Genomic DNA, 19,687 nt, shown 5'->3' on the forward strand with positions numbered 1-19,687 from the left:
ATTGTTTGCGCATCGCTTCAGATATTGACAACCTGCAACGCTACACCTCCGGCATACTTTCGAAGAACCATAACGGCGTTTATCGCCTCGGATGCGCGCGATGTCGAAAATTTATTCAACGAGGAAAAATAATGTATCGTCATCCCGGACTCCTCGCGTTCACCCTCAGGTATACTACCTCGAACTCGTGCCGTCCGCGGACATGGGCAACTTTTTTTTTGTTTCCATTTTCCTTCCTTTTCTATTCTTTTTTTTTTTTTTCCTCTTCCTTCTTTTCCTATCGTGTCGTGGCGAGGCCTTAACCGCCCCTCTCGTCTCAACAAACACTTGTCGATGTCGCGACGCGCTCGTGAGTTACGGTGTCTATGGCTCTTTTTGATCGGTTACCTTCACTCAAATGTTTTTCGGTTCTTGACGGTACACGTCAATCTCACACCCGCGTATGCTGATCTCGCGATGTTCGCAACTTGTTACCTGTCAGTATACGTGGATATCGCATATTATCGGCGTTGTATATTACCGACCGCAGCCATCCCCGCAGCACTTCGATTTTGCCACGGTATTCCCCGATTCCGATATCGATGTAGTTTCTACCAAATTATAGACATACGTACGGTTGAGTAAATTGGGGAATCTTCGTGATGGCCGGTGACTGAAAATCGTGTATTCAACTACGAAAAGAATGAACAAATTTTGAACAAAATTCACAATGAAAGTCGGTGAATTCTCGTGCAAAACGTATACGCCACGTTGATATTCCTGAGCTTTAACATTTTCCCCGTCCTGGAGCCGATATCGAAGACTTCGCCGACTGATCCTCCGTTCCCTGGTTTCTTCCCCCTCTGGCTACAAAAGCTTCCTTTCTTTTATTCCTCGCTTCACCCGTCACGAAAGACAGCCGTGAAAATCCTTCGCAGTCTTCTTAATTCCCACTTTACTTTCACATAATGCGACGATGTATATATGTATGCGTATACACGAAGCGTTAACACTTCTCCTGCATTGCAACTCCTGAAACGTTTCGAGCTAAGACGATCAGGCTCGCTAAGAAATGAGGGAAGCTGAGCAAAAAAACGCCTCAATTTCACCCCCCCCCCCCCCCCCCCCCCCGTAATACATGCAAAGTCTGAAAGAAAAAAGGGACAAAAAAAAAATCTCGAGCATTTCTAGATTGTTCTATTCTTGAATAGAAGAAAAAAGGTAATATCCGTAGTCTGCAGTCTTAATTTTTTTTCTTTAGCTCCAATTTTCACTCGATTCTTCCACCGCGCCAGCATGGGAATTTCATGAAAAAGTGACGTTTTCAGAATGATTCGAAATTTCGTGAGGTTCCGATGAAAAAAAAGAGACTCGAGATTTTTTGGTTTCGTTATAATAACGAGGGGAAAATTTGAGCGACCGGCGTAGGATTAAGGGCGGCAAGGACGTCGGGGAGGGGAAGGAGGCTCGGTTAATTTTCGAGTATCCCCGACGAGTTCCTGGGCGAGACAGGTCGTCAAAAGAGGGTAAAAATGCCCCCGGGGCCACATCCCATTAGTTTCCGACAAATTCAATCGGAACCAATCACTGAAATCCATAGAAAACGAGGAAAAAAAAAAAAAAACGATCAGATTCTAAAAGGACGACTGCGTAGCTTTTTTATTTTCCAACATTGCGCGTTTATCTACATGTTTACGGGGCTTCGATCGTGGCGAATTCATTGTTCAAATTTGACAGATTTTTGTCACTCGAGAAAATTTTCTCTTCCAACTGTTGCGAAAGTGGGTTGAAACGCTGTTTGAGAATGAAAAAATGAAAAAAAAATCGTCTTTCGAAGAATCTGGCTTACGGAAATAAGTTTTCATCTCTTGATTTACATTTTTTTCAATCAATACGTTGAAAAATAATCTAAAATCGACGTAGAGACACGATGAATATCGACTCCAAGCCGCAAGTCGAACGATTTCAATATTTAACGCAGGATTTTTCAACTCGTCCTCTTCATTCGTCCTCTGCCTACTCTGCAGCGAAAAAAAATGGCGATCACTGTATACAAATTTTATCAGAAGAAAATCACTAACGATGTAAATTAATTTTATTTGATACAAATTTATGGAACATCATCATTCACAGACGGATGAATATCGCAGGTACACGTTGATTGATATTAAAATGCTAAGCGTTTCACGCGTGAATCAGCAACGAACGATGATATTCATTGACATCAAGCAAATTATTTCCATACGTCATTACAAAATCGATGAATAGGCAAGATACCTCTACACACACGTACTTGCGTACGGCAGATAGCGCGGTAAAATACGAAAATCCAATTTGCGATTGACCTCCGTTTTATTTGCAGCCGCAAAATATTCGTAACACGTATATATGTAAAAACATATATACATGTATACGAAAATTTCTGTGCGAAATGCTGCATCGCGTCGCGCATGTCGCACGATGCGATGCGGGCAAATATTCATTCGTTTTCCACCAAAGTTCGACTAGAAAATTCGTCGGACTTGCACGTAAAATAAATGCACGTGTGTACGGCTGTACGTACACGACGAGGTGACGGGGTACCGCTGCGACGTCTCCATATCGAATTCCTTCAGGTGCGAAGAAAGATCATTTTTTTTTTTCTCGTCGAACGTCACATTTCACACGTCGCGTGTTAAAGTTTTCCCTCTACACACCGCTGGTATATCGGGTCTATCGTTTCTCGTAGTTCGACATCACGTGATAAATCTCGGTCGAATCTTAACTGTACCGCAGTTTCCAGTCAGGTACATGCATACCTCGTATTATATACGTACTGCGCGTACAATTCCGCCACCGTTGTATATGTACCTATAACTATATCGCCGGCTCCGCATGTTTACTGCACCAGAAATTTATGCAGTAAGTTTCAACCCCCACGACACCCAAGGGTGTTCTAGTTGAGCGTCATTTGGGTTCGTTCACTCGTTTATGGGATCGGGAGTTTTATACCTACACCTATACCTGCGCAACTACGGTGCACGCGGTGAGAACGAGGTGAAACGACCCGGCGATTTTAAACCGTTTCGTTGAAAAGCGTTATAATATTTTATTTTTCCATTAAACTTTCTTAAACGTTTCTCTGACTCCGATGTACGTGTTTATATAGAGAGACGCAGCTGGACTTGTTCATTTATTACTTGTGTCACGTGTGCTCATGAAACAGCGAAGAGAAAAGAAAACGTAAATATTCCATCGGTGGAAAAAAGAGTATGGAAATTTGACGAACGAAAAGGAAAAAAAGAATACAGAAATTGGGGACGATCGATGAAACAAAGAAAAAAATGTTATCCGAACGCTGATTATTTTATTTTATCGAATGTATGTATCGTATGTGACGACAAAAAAGAAGAAGAAGAAATGAGAACAGGAGAATAATTTGTCAAATTTTTTCTCTTCGTTTCAGCGGGTTCGAGGGACGCCGGAGGTAGGAGATATCCGGTGATTGTATTCGTCCACGGGGAAAGCTACGAATGGAGCAGCGGGAACCCATACGACGGTAGCGTACTGGCCAGTTACGGCGGGGTCGTCGTCGTCACCATAAACTACAGGCTTGGGATTTTAGGTGAACATCATGCATACCCTTATTCTATAGCAAACCCGAGTCACATGTTATTACGGGATGGATATTCGAGTTGGAGGCGCAACGCCGCGCACGTGCCACCGACCGATAAAACGAAATGTAAGAAAAAATTGGCGAGGCATTCGATAACGAATAGCGGGCATTCCGGAAAGCATTGCCGACGTTGTTTCTTTCTTGCAGGTTTCGCGAGTCGCTTCGCGAACGAAAATCCTCGTCGAAACGAGACTTTTTTGCTCGCGATAGTGTTATTCGATGAGGGCATTTCACGTAAGCTTTACACGGACGTGTCATACGAGTACCTGCTTCATTCGAAATTGCAGAATTCTATTCCATCATTCTCGATTGTATTATAATGCACGTTTCACGTGATCATTGAATTACCACTATTTGAGGTACCCGTATAGTTCGATATATATATATATAACGAAGTTTCCATTCTCTACAACGAGTGTATTGAGGTATCAATTGTGATTGGAATATAGGCGAGTATTGTCCCGAGTTTAATGTGTCACTCAATGGAATAACATGTGAGTATTAACCACACGATCCAGTTGAGCCCCAGGTAATCTTGTTAATCATATGGCTCCTGTCATCGGAAGTTAATAGAGTCCTGCTGTAAATGACGCGGTTCCGGGGCACATTTGAAATTTCGAAATCGCGTAACCAATCGTTAATTATTCGTTCGAATGAATAATTACTGTCGTTATCTTTTTTCATTTTTTGTAAATTTCCGAAAAAAAAACGGTTCAACGAAAGAAAATTACAGAGACTAGGCTCGTGTATGTGTACATTGCCTAACTCCGTACGAGGAAAAAAAAAAAAAGATAAAAAACGAGCTTTCGTTGGCGTTGAAAAGCTGGGCTTGAGTGTCATCGATCTGTGTCAATTTCCGTGAGAAAAAAAAAGGGAAAAAAACTAGGAATAATAACAATAATAATAAGAATTTATAGGGCGCTATTGAAAGTTATTCGGGCTTTGGATTTATCTGTAAATTTAGAAAAGCCGCGGATTTGCCGGTAAGAAGATTACTTTATTCTATTTATTTTTTTCCCTCTTTCTTTTCATCCCTGTCGAGTCACGATGTCACCTGCGCTTTTATTCGCCAACCCTTTTTTCTCCTTCGACGAATTCCGCCTAGCTCCACGTGCCTCGCCATTTTACCTTTTCGTTTCAAGTCTTTCGCTGCCTACATGCACGACCACCGGTAAGACAGGGATAATGAAACGGATTTTTAATTAGCGATTAATTAGTTTCGTAATCTTTGATGTAAAAAATGTACGTACACGTGTGTAAGCCGAAAATCGAACGCGATTACAATGGAAATTTCTGTCTCTCGTGTTCTATACCGTTATAAAGTCATCGACAGATACCGTACAGTGTTTATTCGGAACGAAAAATAGGAAGCCGGAATCTTTTTTTCATGCCGGATATTTCAAATGGTAGTGTAGCAAAAAAAAAAATTCTGACCCGGTCGGATCCAATCGGGTCTTAAATTCTCAAAATATAGATCTCTAATCAGATCCGATCGGATTTGATAAAAAGCGAAAATCCGGCATGCGTTCGGCTTCAATTCGTGCTCTGAAATTGGCCGTAATTTTTTTTTTTTTTTCCTCCCGTTTCTTGCTCAATCTGTATCCATTTACGTGGCATGCAACGCAATTTACATCTCTGATGAATTTTGGATTTCAGGATATGTCCACATCGCGTGTTCATTCGCCTTTACCCCCCCTCGCAAATCTCTTTGTAAGCTGTAATTGAAATTCTAGAAATTAATCTCAATATTACAACGAACGGGACGGACGGACGTACGGTATATGGCACCTACAGCTCTATTCAATTCGATTCAATTTAACACTCCATCGCTACACATTTCTATCGTAATATCTTTATATACGTACACGTACGTACGTATGTATATATATACGTATATACCAGCTGTACCAAGTTCGTAATTTATGGTTCATTGGAATTTTCATCCGGAAACCATATTTGAATTCTATTCTTTTCCTTCCCTTTCCGCCGAAGTCCGCGTTTGCAAGTAATCAAAAGAGATCATTTTTTCCCTCCACTAATGTAATAATTATATTCGACCAAGTGACGGTGACGCATTACGTGGAGTAAAATTCAAGTAGTTCGAAGTTCCGAAGTGAATTCAAACTTACTTTTTCAACCTGCGGAATTCGTTAAACGTATTCGAAAGCATTAGCATAGGACATATCGTTCGATACATCTATGGTATAAGGATGTAGGTGCGTTATACTCTGCGGTATAAATTCATCGGGGCAACCAGGTCTATTGTGTCGGTTACTAGGATTTCAACTGATAACTCACAGCCAGCAGTAATTATATAATTTATCCATGTACATCTGGGTATACGTTAACTCTACGCTGGTGCGGGCAAAAGTTCTAATCAATTCTCGTAAAGTTTGTAAATCGAATTAACTCGGCCGGTGTTACCTTGGTAAGGTCGACTAAAATCTAACGTTAATTGGTATGATCCAGATATATATATATATCTAAGTTACGATTATATGTAACCCAAACTGATACTTACTCATCTTCGATTCCGTTCATACAACTTGTACATTCCCGACTGTATTCCTTATCCATATGGGATTCCAGCCGTACGAGGTGTCCGTAGTTTTCGAATACGATATGTCTGATGGTACGGTATGGCGTATGTTCGAGTTGGACACCGTATATGGACTGCAAAAGTTTGTTACGTATCTTCGAGTAACTTGAAAGTTATAACTAGCTCGATCATAGGATCTTTGGATGTTTGTGAATAATTTAAACGTGATCAACCCCTGAGATAGATATATACATAATATACGGACGAACTTCGGATCACGAGAATTCGCAAATTGCGAAATTCGCTTGGCCCTGGTAAGTGAAAAATAATCGCGTACCGAGCAGATCTCAGAATTTCAGATCAGGTGTTTCGAATTCTCTCAAACGTTTTCGAGTTTTTATTTTTTGCCCAAGATTCATTTTTTCTAAAAAAATTGAAAAACAAAAGCATGAAACAAAGATCGCTGAAACGAAGGAATATATTTTCGAAATTCTGAAGACGAACCGGGAAGATCACGACGATCGTAAACGGTAACCATTTTTATTTTTTTCTTCGCTGCGGGCGAAGAGGTACTACGCTACCACGAGACAAATTTCACCCCACGTGACAGAATTAGGACACATCGTTCACCCCCCGACGAGTTATCGCTACGCAAAATAAAAATCCGACCTTTCCTACCGCGACACCCTGTATACCCGTAGAACCGTGAGGGTATGTAGTTAAGATCACCCTCACACCGAACGGAGCCTTGTTTGTTTCTGTTTCCGCTCGGAAGAATTTTCACGGTTCTCGTTCCGGGCGTTGAAATTTTTCTTCCTCTTTCCATTTTTCCGGAGGTTGTTGCAGCGGTACGAGGTCGTTGCGAAGGTACGACGCTATACACATAGCGCGCCGTTCAGCGACCGTGGTACTTCAGCGATATTGATGGGCAACTGGTAGGTGCTGATTTTTCACTATTAGAATTTCCACTTCTTTCCAAGTGGGGTTACCCCCGAAAGGTATAGCGCAGGGTTTTTATATATCTTTTGTTTTCTTTCTACAACATTTTGACAAATGGTTACCACTTCCCACTCTTTTTCCCTCCTCTCTTCACCTACCCTCGCCGTCATCCCCTCACCCCTTACTGTACTCCTCTTATACAATACCCCACGGAGTATAAGTAGCGGAATTGAAATACCACGACCTCCTTTTATTCATTTCTGAAACAACTCACTGTAGCTACTTTTATTTTTACCGTCTGCATGTGAATAAGAGAATTCCAACCCTAGAAATTTACAATTGAACAAATGTACGTGACACGCGAACGATGATTTTTACACACGTTGACCAAATATTATCAAAAATATTCTACCTGATCACCTGATTTTTATTACAAATCGCTCGAGATATTTCAAAAAACGTTGATTTTTCCCCCATGTGTTAAAATAGTGTCAATTCCTTCGAAACATATGCACATTTAGGTAATACACAATTACAAAATCTCATCCCGCACATTTTGGTACATCGAAATCGTAATTTTTTATTGGAGAAATTTTGGGGAGTTTCTTTCGAACGGGGAAAGATAAGGTTACCCCTACACGCACCAGTTTCCCGCAATTTCTGAGATTTCGGGATTGTTGTTTGAAAAAGAATTTCGAAAATTGTATAAAAGTTGTGAACTTTAGGCGATAGATGATATTTTCACGTGGAATAGCTGGTCGTATACAATTATATTGTTTCCGAACTCTCCGTCCCTATAAATTTTCCGCATGTATACAAAGTGATAATAATATGGTAACACTCCGAAGTGACTCGCGTGCGGAAAAAAAGGTGAAAAAAATGAATGAATAAATAAAAGAAAATTCCAAGGCATCTATATATACATAGAAAATACATGAATATAAGTATATAGAGGGAAAGAACGTGGTTTGCGCGGGGAATTCAATCCGGGAAATAATTTAAAACGAAAAGAAGACGGGAGTGCAAGTGTAATTCGCTCGCTTGATTCCCTACGGGCATGCCAGCTTCTCCCGATTCCCACCTTCTCTTATTCGTTCCATTTCCTCGCGCCATATTGATGCTTCTTTTTTCTTTCTCTCTTTTTGAGATATTTTTTTCTCTTTTTTTTTTTGTTTTTTTTTTTTCACATTCTCCTATCCGCCACCTTTGCTTATATTCGTTCGTGCCACACTCGTTTTCTTCTTCAGCATTTTTCGACATCGATATGATGAAATTTCTTTGCGAATCAAAGAAAAAAAAAAAAAAAAAATGAAAACCGGGGTATTAAATGGAAACAAAGACGACGTATCGTAAAAATTTGCATGATCCTTTTCCTACGACTTCCGGCCTACGCGTATTTAGCGAAATTCAGTTTTCGTCGTATAATTTTGCTTTCGTAAAAGAGAACGTGAAGGGGGAAAAAAAAAAAAAACAACGGCGCGAGGACGAGGAGATCAGACATAGTGCGTGCGGAGTGCCGCTCGAGCGTTACCAAGTGTTTTGCACTCAACGACGTAAGTGGCGCGGAAGACCGCGGCGCTCGCGAGTAACGAACGATCGAAGACCTCTGCACCTCGCGTAATTAGGTTCCGGTAAAAGCTTCGTTTGAATTAATAAACGACTTTCCAAAACACCGCGAATTCCGCCTCTCGTCGCCACATCATATCCTGAAACTGAACCGATGCGAAACGCAACGCTCTATAATTTACGTTGGGCGCGTTGCAGTTATGTGTACGCTCAACTCCGTCGGCCGACGGTCATCCAGTTGGCATGCGGGGAATCCCTGTAAATTATAAACTTTTTCTGCTCTCTTTATTTCGAGGGACGTACAACATTAGAACACGTACCCGTACGTTACCCATTATATACATTCGCTTTCCGCATAGGAAACTAAAGAAAATACGAAAAGAAGCGGAAAAAGAGAGCATGAGGAAAGACGGAAGGAAGATAATAAATATCCAAGATCCTAGTTAAGCCGTTGGGCTGTTTCTCTTGGCGGAATTCAGATCCCCCTGTCGTCAATATTACAAACGATATATTACAAGCTCGTTCTCATGCTACACCCGTGAGCTGCCAGCGGGCGGCTTTTGTTGCCAATGCTTCGCTTCGCGCCACGAAGAACGTACGCCGCTCGTACAGCATCATGGGAAAGGTCCAGCGTTTTGTTCTTTTTGTTTTTTTTTTTGCATTTTTTTTTTTGCATTTTTTCCCTTTTGCTTTTCCCTTTCCCCGATCTGCACCCATCCCTCGCAACACGTCGAATCCCTCATATGCGTACGACCCTCGATAAATATTAACGGGGGTATGGAAAGTAGGCTGAAAGAAATTCACTATATAGATTATGACGGTACGAAAATTCATACGTCACCAAATCCTGCGTCGGAATCTCACGGTGCTCGACGTTTTCAATCCCTCGTTTCCATCAGATCATTGATTTTCGGCTTGAGAAACGATTTGCTTTTTTTTTCATTTCTTTTCTTCTTTTCTATTCCGGAACGTTCGAGATTTCGGAATCGTTTGAAAAATTGTTCCGGGATTTCAGTTGGATGAGATGAGGAAAAACAAGAAGAACAACCGATGCGGACAGTTTACCGTTATATCGTTGCGGAAATTCACCAGACCCTGCGGCCGAACTTTTTATACTGCGATCCGAATTTTTTCTATCGCTTGAAGATTTTTTAACGCGTTCAAAAAATGTACATATATGCGGCAGAGTTTTTTTGGGACAAAATAAGGAAGCAGGTGTAGCTTGTTATATTATAATTCGAGATTGTAAAACGACCTTCAGGCATGCAAGATGTCGCTAATAATTCTATTATCATACGCGTACACTTTGCGTGAGACGTATTTGAAACCCTATAAGCTTTTACAGAAATTACATTTTGCCTTGCGGCCATTGTGTAGCATTTTTTCCTCCTCCTCCTTTCTTTTTTCCTCTTCTTCGTCTTCCCTCGTCTTCGTCTTTCGTTTTTTATCTATACTTTTTTCTCATACACCAGAATTTTCTCTGCGCCTCACCAACGATTCCATTTTATATCTAACCTGATACGATTACTGTATCGTTTTCCTTTTTATTTTTATTCGGTCGATCGATCCTCAGTTTTCCTACCCCTCGACCCTACACGATGTGCTTATCAAATTTCGTCAAATTCAAATAAAATTCCCACGCTTGACCCGCAGCAAAAAAACGGGCCTGAGCTTTTCACACGCTTTCGGATGATCTTATTGTTAGAAAGCTCAAACTTACGACTAGATTTCTATAAGTCAACTTCCGAATTCGGTCTTCAATTTCGGCCATTTCGAGTCTCGTTTTTTCTGTCGTTTTTTTTTTTTTTTAACTACATCCAAGTTCCAGTGCTTTATATTCCGTGACACGTAGAACGGTAACTATAAAAAATTTCGCTCGTCTTGCCGTCGTACAGAAAAGAGTGAAACGACCGAAAAAAACGAAAAAAAAAAAAAAAAAACCGAAACGAATTGAACTGCAAAAAAAAAATAAAACCAACGAAACAAACGGCAAGCGTGGATTTTTTTTAAGTGGCACGTGTCGGGCGGTATAGCAGCAGCAGCAGCTGTTTCCCTTAAAACAAACCCTTTTCATCAGTAGCCACGGCACGGGGGCAGCTTCTAAATTGAATTTGTTTTGTTTGTTTCGAATTCAGCTTGAGCGCACGTTTGAGATTCAACGAAACATTTAATCACGTCTGTCGTTGTGCTTTGTGGAAAAAAAAAAATCAATAATAATCACGAACGAATAATTTGTGAAACATAGATATGTATAGATATGCTTACGAGAGATGTTTTATCGACGATTAGAAAAGAATTTGGATGAGAAATGATCTATTCATCGGATTTTGTATACTGCTTTTTTTCAGATGACCGAATTTATTTATCGCTCGCGGATTACTGATCGAATTCTCGTTGAAAATTTTGAATTACTTATTACAGGATTTCTCAACGCCAACACAGATGCCCACCTTAGATCGCCGGCGAATTATGGACTTATGGACCAAATCGCAGCGCTTCATTGGATCCAGGAAAATATCGCATATTTCGGCGGTGATCCTGAAAACGTAACTCTTGTTGGTCACGGGACGGGAGCTGCCTGCGTCAACTTTTTGATGACGAGTCCCGCGGTCCCCGATGGTGAGTCGCCTAAGATCGCAGCATATATTTTTTTTTTTTATTCGATTCTCTCTTTTTTCCCTCCTTTCCATTTTACCTTATTTTTCTTCTTCTTCTTTTTTTATTTTTTTGTTCCCTTTTTGGAACTCGTTTCCTGAGGGTATAAAAACGATCCCTCGACCTGTCCGCTCTACCAGATGACGAGAAAACAAGATTTACTATTTTTATGTAATCGAAAAATTGGAAACCGTCAACGTACGTCTGAGTTACACATGCTTACATAATTTTCCGATTTGTCGAGGAGTCGCTGAATATCGGATGTGTATCGAATGAGAAAAAATCAAATTCTCTCCGAAATCCGGCTAATATTTTCGTAACCCGATTCTCCGAAGAATTTATAACATTACGACGCTCCGTAATTATTTCTTGCCGGTGATTCTTTTTGGAGCCGAGAAAGAACGTACTTTTGACTCTTTCAATTACTTGATTTCATCTAAAAAAAACTAGAGGAAAAATCATTCCACGCACAAAATATAACTCTCGGTGGTGTCGGGATAGTCATTTTTGTTCCTGCTGCAAATTGTGCTCATTCATGTTAGGGATGAAAAATGTGATGAATCGACGAGAGATAGACAACTCGGAAGAACAACGCCGAGTATATTGTAATGACACGTAAGCTTGAGGGGAAAGAAAAAGAAACAAAAAAAAAAGTAAAAATTATCAACGTCAAGTTTTTCATCGCCACCATTTTGAAGCGCTAAGATTTCTTTTCGCTCGTCTTATCTCCACACTATTGTATTATACCTCTACTACGTATATATATGTATGTATACATCGCTGTACCACCTCTCGGTATCGCTTTTTCCCCGCAAGCTACCCTCCCGACATTTTTCGACATCTCGCGTCGTTGTTTTTTTCATTGTCTGTTTTCGCTCTCCGCTGTTTTTTTTTTCTAATTTTTTCTCTATTGCGTCTATCTTTTTGCAGAAGAGAAAAATTTCGCCGTTACGCCAATATCGTTTAGTGAAAGGCTTTTGTCAATTTCTTTTTTTTTTTGTTTCGTTCCCCGACTGCTTATTCTCTTTTTTTTGGTTTCCCCCGCGTTACGGAAATGACTCAGCTTTGTAGGAACACCGCGTATCACGTTATACTATGTATCGTCATCGCGTGGATATATATACATATATGAAGAAAAACGATGAGAAAAATTTACTTCTTCAATAGCGAAACTTTTACGCCGTCCGCATGTACGGCTAATAATTCTTCCAATTTTCCAAGTATACGTGAGTATAATAGTTGACAAATGTTAGTGATCTCAGTTTTTTGTTATACTTGCGTCTCGTCCTTTTTCTCTCCTTCGTACATGTAATTCCACGTTCGAGGTTGTATTTGACGACGAATTTTCGGGGTGTGTTGGCGATATTTTTTCGGAGATTTATATATTTCAATTTTCCTCCTTCCCTCGGAACCCCATACATCCAGCGTGAATGATACGGGGATGTTGTCAATATATATATCTATATATATACGTACACGTATAACGCGCGTGTAATGTGGAGCGAATCGGGGCGTGGTATTTCAACCTAAAGGAGATTTCTGAATACATACGTTCGAGGGAAGGAGACGACGATCGCGATGGAAACACGACGCGCGGATCTACCCATTCTCCGATTTTGGGAACCGGGATTCGGGACCCAGGAAGGGATACAGGTTGTCAATACGGCTTAGGGCAGTTCACTCACCCCATAATTCAACCTACAGGGCGGATAATGGCTCATTGTTATCCACAGTTTCTCATTCTATACCGTTGCAAGGCTAATGCAACATACCTGTATCCCTGATGTACGTATAGAAGTTTGTCTACAACGACGTGTATTCGTAAGCATACACACGATATATGTATATACAGGCATGTAGGTGTATATAGGTATAGTTGATACGCGGACAAAAGAGATCGCTCGATGAAAAGCTCGTCGCGATAACGTAAATAATATCGATCGAATTTTCGTTTCCAACGATCGAGACAATCTCGACGCCCAATTTTCGAAGCGTGAGTTTTATTTGTTTTATTTGAGAAAAAATGACAAAAACAAAAAAAAACAATTTTCCGACGTAGAACGAAGATGTGCGAAACTATGGCGTTTAGTTGGTCGGCAATAATCTCGAGCGTATAGAAAAAGTCCTTTGATCGAGAATCCCACGCGTGTGGTGGTGCATTCGAAGCGAAGGGCTATTTGAACTGGTCGAACGTTGCAGAGTAGATGGATGGATAGGTAGAAACCGGTGCTGCAATGCAACATTCAACGCTCTCGGCCAAACCAAGGGCTCTCGATCAAGTGGCAAACCAAACACAATCAGTATCCAACTGTAACGGAACTATATATACGTGGTACATTGATAGAAAACCCCTTTCGACGCGCTTAATATCCTCCTGAAACTTCCGTAAACGTTCGAAGTATCGTTCGTACTCGCTGTGAGAATTTAGTTGAAAAGTGTGAATTTGAATTTGTTATACATATATGTATATATCATCGCACGACGCCCTGTTTTATCCGCGACGCGAAATGCCGATTGTTCCGAATAAGAATGAACGAAAAAAGATGAACCGAAATTCTGTAATTTATCGTTTCAGGGCAACTGTTTCATCGAGGTATTCTCATGTCCGGAAGTGCTTTGTCCCCGTGGGCTCTAATCAGAGGGGCCGCAGGGTACGCGATGCAAGTCGCCAGACATCTCAACTGTTCGGCGGTAAGTTCTTTTCAAACGTATCGATTTATCGCCCACATCCGCCTCCGTGCAACATACGATATAAATTCTACACCGGACCTCGGGGTGCTCGGTCTTTTTTCAGAAACCAGAAATTGAAAGAGAAAAATTATCAAATGATATTCTGGAAATCTGAATTAATTGCATCTACTACCGCGGGTATGAGACATAAAGCTGAATCGATGTTTTTTCTTTTCTCTTTCTGTTTTTTCGTCGCGTACAATTCATTTGAAAAGCGACATTTTACTTTTCGCCGAAATGAGAAGTGAGAATATATATTATATGTATATATATATAGGTATATATATAGGTATGTATTAATTCAATCTCGTTTATTTTCTCTCCACGTTATTTGTCCGTGATCCGAAGCCTCTGGCTCTCGGAGAGACTTGAGGCGAGTTCTAATTACGAAAGAAATCGTCTGGAAGTCCTCTCGACGACGATAATTAAAACTCTTCACATTTTTATACGCGGGACCGACTCGGGTTGAGAAATAAGAGAAAAAAAAAAACAATATTAAAAATCTGGGAATGATCCGCGAATTATTAAGCTGAAGCTGTATTTTATACAAACGGGTTATATTAATACACGGGATGACGCATTTCAAATGAAACGTTCGATCATTATCTGGAAAAATAGTTCGGATCAAAATTGAAGGTCGATGGATTCCGAAAAGTACACCGAACAACCTTGGCCCGAAGTGTAATTTTCCGTACGCGGCGAAGCGCTTTCGAGGTAACCAAACCCTAATTCATTTAAAATAAGATACCCGGTATAAGTACCATTTTCATTGGCATGATATCAAAATTTTTACGACGCTCCTACCGGTGGAGGTGCCGCGGTACGGACCCGTCCAGGATTTATCGACGCATTAAATTTGACGTGGGAAAAAAATCGGATAGAAAAAACTGGGCTACGCGTCCTCGGACTTAATTTCGCCTATTGGTACTCTGCCAACTTGACAAGTACCCGATCTGGAAATCACGCCCGGATAATCACGCCATCAAATAATTTAACCTTGCGGTTCGCGATCGATTCGAACAATGCATAGAGATCCCGAACAATCGATCGATTAGAGATCAATCATAGAGATTGTGTAAATGATTCAGTTCCGTTTAGTTTGGTTTCCGGCTATTATTCTCGATCCTTTATGTTTTGATCATTGAATATAACTGCATGGTGGTGAATCGCGTTATAAATAGATTAGCCGATTGCTTCATCAGCTAATCAGTTATTTGATGCGGTTCGAAAATTACGAGATCGAGGAATTTTTCCAATTTGGAAAAACCTAAATTCCGATGTTCGGTAGAAAATATGATTTGAAATGGTGATGATTTTTACGTTACTTCGTCCAAATACTATTCTCATTATGAATCATTCGATTGGTAGATTTTCTTCATTTATCTTTCTGAAATTTTTTCCTTCATCGAAGAGGTGCTTTTTTTATTATGAAAACAGAAGAAAAAAAAAAAAACAAAATAGTATCAACAAGAATCGTCTCGAGCGAATTTCTTTCTTAAATTTTTCTCATTCTTTGCAAGATTATGAAAGATGAAAAGAAAAACCTACTGAAAAATTAAAGGAAAGGAATTTCTAAAGAAATGAATGGAAATGCATCTAAATCCCTTGAACTGGGAGAGAGCTTTATTTGTACTTTTGATTTGAGAGTTTTTTGAACTTTATTGAATGGGTAATTATTCTACCTAACTCGTGGAAAGAATTTCAATTTTTTCATGCGACGTCGAAATGTCATGGCCAATCAAATGACAACCATATCACTATTCTAGAGAAATAAAAAAGATAATCATTGATCGCAATTATTCGACATCCGAAAAAATCATCACTTCCCTGGGCTATTAAAATTCAAATGTCAATTATTATATCACGATGCTTATTAATAATTGTTTTGCGATTCTTTTAGGCGGCTGGCGAACCCCAAGATTTATTGAAATGTCTGCGATACGTTCCGCTGAACGCCCTCCTATCGGCACCGGTTCAAGGACTCGCGTTCGCTCCTGCCTTCGGCCCAACTATTGACGGCGTCGTGATCGATCCTGGTGATCCCGATGACCAGGATTTCACCCTACAAGTCGACACAATAAACACCCTGAACAATATTCTACTGCGGAAAGACGTCGTGGCAAAATTGTCCAGGTAAGAATTATATTCCGAAAAGAGAACAATAAATTAGTGCAATAGTTAGCCGGCACATTTTTATTCCCTTTTCAACCCACATGTGATAAAAATAGGAAGAAAGAACAAACAAACGAGAAGAATCGGTTTTCACGAAAAAATGCAATTTGTAGCGAAAATGTGATGCGGCCGAAATAACGATTTGATTGGAAATACCTAGCGACAGATTGAAATAAAGAGAATGAAAAAGTTTCAAAAATTTGAATATCGAATTCCTTGCGTGCAGAAACGCGTGTCATTAAATTTTGGTCCTATGTATAGGCACTCTTTGCAATTATTACTATTCGTACAAACGTTTTCAACTAAAAAATATCATTTCAAAGTACACAAAAGAGAATTTCTATTAACGTGAAATTGGCAATCAAACTCGATACTTTTGAATATATAGCCACATACAGCGCAGTAAAATCCCACCACCTACCCCAATCGCCGATTCCCCAGGTGTATGTGGCGTTTGATTGCAAAACACAATAAGAGTCAAGAAGAAAATGACGGAAATAATTAAATAATTAATTAACAATGTTACGGCTCAGCGAAAATTGCAATCAATTTTTCTTTGAACGGTACGAGCCGAAAGCTCTGTGTTACATGTATAAATTAGTACGTACGCGTATGCCTACTTTTTTTTCCACGAAAACTCGTACCTGTCCGATAACGGTACGCGAAAAAAAAAAAAAAAAAAAAAAAAATAACAGAAAAAAAAGAATTACCTCGACATGGACGGATTCTCGTTGCAACGTACCAAATACCCGTTGAATTTTTTGTGTGTCACCTGCATAAGAAAACTTTGATGATCTGGGTCACGGGCATGATATCCGTACCGAATATCACGCGACTGTTACATACATATAATCAAAAGATCAATGGTGCTAGTGCAAAAAGCGTGCACGCGAATAACTGTCGTTTAAAACGAGAGAGAAATATTTAGGACAGTTGGTGCGCGTTATTATTGGCAAAATGTAATTTCATGTATCGGATCAAAACGGAGTAACGAGAAGTTCGACGCGGTTTTACGAAACGACGCAGTTCGCGATATTTGTCACGTTACATGCCACATTGACAGCGAATATATATGTGTGTATGAAGAATGAAAAAAAGTTTGCCATTTTTTTAACATTGACGCAACGAAAGCACACCTATCTGAGGTGGGACACACGGTGATGAAAAAAAAAAAGAAAAGCGATTCACCCCATGACTATACATCCAAGTACAGGTCAGAAGAGCATTTCGACCATGACAATAACCCTAGAAAAGTGACTATCTCGTTAAATTTAAAGAGGCGTGATTACACTAGAGAGATATCGTTGAAGAAAGATAAGGAGTACCTTTAAAAATTAACTGCACTACGGGTACGTTATTTTCTCTGAAAAATTGCACAAAAAAATCAAAGACAAACGAATCTTCAAGTCAAAATCTTCAACTTCACGACCCTTATTTCTTGTTCACTTTGATACGGCGATTCGCCGTCCGATTACCGGAATGATTGATCGGAAAAAGGAAAAATTGGAATCCAGAGACAGTGAATTTTCCAAGAAGGGTGGAAAAAAATTATGAAAAAGAAAAGAGAGAGTGAAGGAATAAAAACGTGTCAAGCGATCGTTAAATGTGTTAACATTCTTAATCAGCACCCGTCAGTCACGCCGTTGAACTTTCTCTCTGAAACGAGAAAAATTAATAAGAAAAATAAATATGTACGGTGAAAATTTTTTCTGCATCACCCTAGCTGGTACTTGTAGCCTTCGTCACGTAGAACAAAAAACACCAACTTTGTCATAGCGTGCATAGCAGTAGAAAAGCGCGCTCAGGTCATCCTGTGTGTTCTTCTCCCCCCCCCCCCCCCAGCCCCCCTTTTTTTTTTGTACTTTGTAATTTTTTTTATTCGCTTTGGTGGCGCGGGAACTCGTGGCGTGAATATAAATTTTCCAAACTAAAAAGCTCGTAACTGACCTCGCTCGAGCTTTGGAGATGCCTTCACTTGGAAATCTCTGAAACTTTTTCCTAGATTTTCAACGTATTATAACGCGACCGGGACGAAAGATCGAATCGATTCGACGTAGTAAAATTCTACTTAGAAATTTCACCCGTTCGTCGGCTACCGAAACTCACCTGGTTTTTCTTCATACCCGACGTGTATGAGTAGGAAATTCACATTACTCGCGAAATTCTACGGGCAATCGAAGTAAACCGTGCGACATACCTGTGTATGTATTAAGGCGTACGCTGTATGCGTGTGTGTGTAAAATGTCTCGTATATACCTACGTGAAAATACTTATACCTGAGCCACATTCGATTCACGTTGTTAAATCACCCCCGAGTAGGTTGTCATGGTTACGTATATTTGCTAGGGGTAGAAGAAAAGGTGAGGAGAAAAAATCGAACGGAAATCAAACGAAATTGAAGAAAAGTCACACCCTGAGAGGTTCGATTAATTTAATCTTCCATTTTCACTTATTCCAGGATTATTTTTTCCTGTCAAATTAGGATGTTTCAAAAAGACGATTCAGAAAAATGGCTCTTCAATCACTAATAATTTTTTTTTTTTTTTTTTTTGAGCCAAGATTTCATTGAACCGAACTGCAATATACGTATGGATCGAATATCGGGTATATATACCTACCTTGTCGAAAAGGGCGTAAAACTTCGCATAGATTTTTCATTTGACGTCCCTCGCAAGCCGGTGCTACTGTGTGCTCTGTACGTAGACATATACTCCACGAAATATATGTATATATATATCTACATGAATATACAGCTGTGCAGCTGGAACTACGCCGATATACTCGAGTTAAAAGCTAGTAGTTCTTCACAAAGTTCGTTATATTTACTCGTTCGTGCATATCGACGAGTACAGAAAGTATTGCACTTGCCTTCCCACTTCTACTCCCATACGTACAACGGTTATAACGGCTCAACCTTCTCTTCAAACTTCACCTACACCCCCTTCTTTTTATTCTGTTTACTTGATTATTTTCTATTTCACTTTTCTGTTTGAAGAATGATAAAAATATAATGAAACATGTAACCCATGAGAATGCATCGCTACGTCACTTTGACATTTTTCGAAAACTGTTGCCGTTCATTTTTCCAATTTTTGAACCAGGATAAACGAGAGATCCTGATCGGCTTCTAGTTATAATGCTGAAATTGTCGAATACATAGCTCAATAGAAAGAATTTCATTTGTTTAACCGCAGGTACGATTTGATGGTTGGAGTCGTCAGATCGGAAGCTTATTTTTCCCTGACCGCTGAAAACGCACAGTACGGTATCGAAGCGGACAGAAGAACAGAAATATTGAGGGAATTCGTACGGAATACTTACACTTATCATCAGCCAGAAATTTTGGCGACCATTATAAACGAGTACACCGATTGGGAGCGACCGGTTCAACATCCTGTGAATATAAGGTATTTGCGAGGAGCATTTTTTTCATACAGGTACAAATATGTAAT

The 19,687-nt window shown here is 39.9% G+C and overlaps 1 protein-coding gene across 1 annotated transcript in view; it reads left to right on the forward strand.

Annotated features, from left to right (window-relative positions):
- The window catches only part of LOC105683330 (neuroligin-4, Y-linked-like), a 211,845-nt gene that overhangs the window by 169,988 nt on the left and 22,170 nt on the right, over positions 1-19,687 (forward strand). Inside the window, exons 2-6 of the mRNA XM_048651547.1 lie at positions 3,425-3,583; positions 11,100-11,297; positions 13,909-14,024; positions 15,964-16,196; positions 19,430-19,642. Coding sequence (XP_048507504.1) covers positions 3,425-3,583; positions 11,100-11,297; positions 13,909-14,024; positions 15,964-16,196; positions 19,430-19,642 — 919 coding nt within the window. The remainder of the gene's footprint in view (positions 1-3,424; positions 3,584-11,099; positions 11,298-13,908; positions 14,025-15,963; positions 16,197-19,429; positions 19,643-19,687) is intronic.

The sequence above is a fragment of the Athalia rosae genome, chromosome 3, assembly GCF_917208135.1.
Source record: "Athalia rosae chromosome 3, iyAthRosa1.1, whole genome shotgun sequence".
Taxonomy (NCBI): Eukaryota; Metazoa; Arthropoda; class Insecta; order Hymenoptera; family Athaliidae; genus Athalia; species Athalia rosae.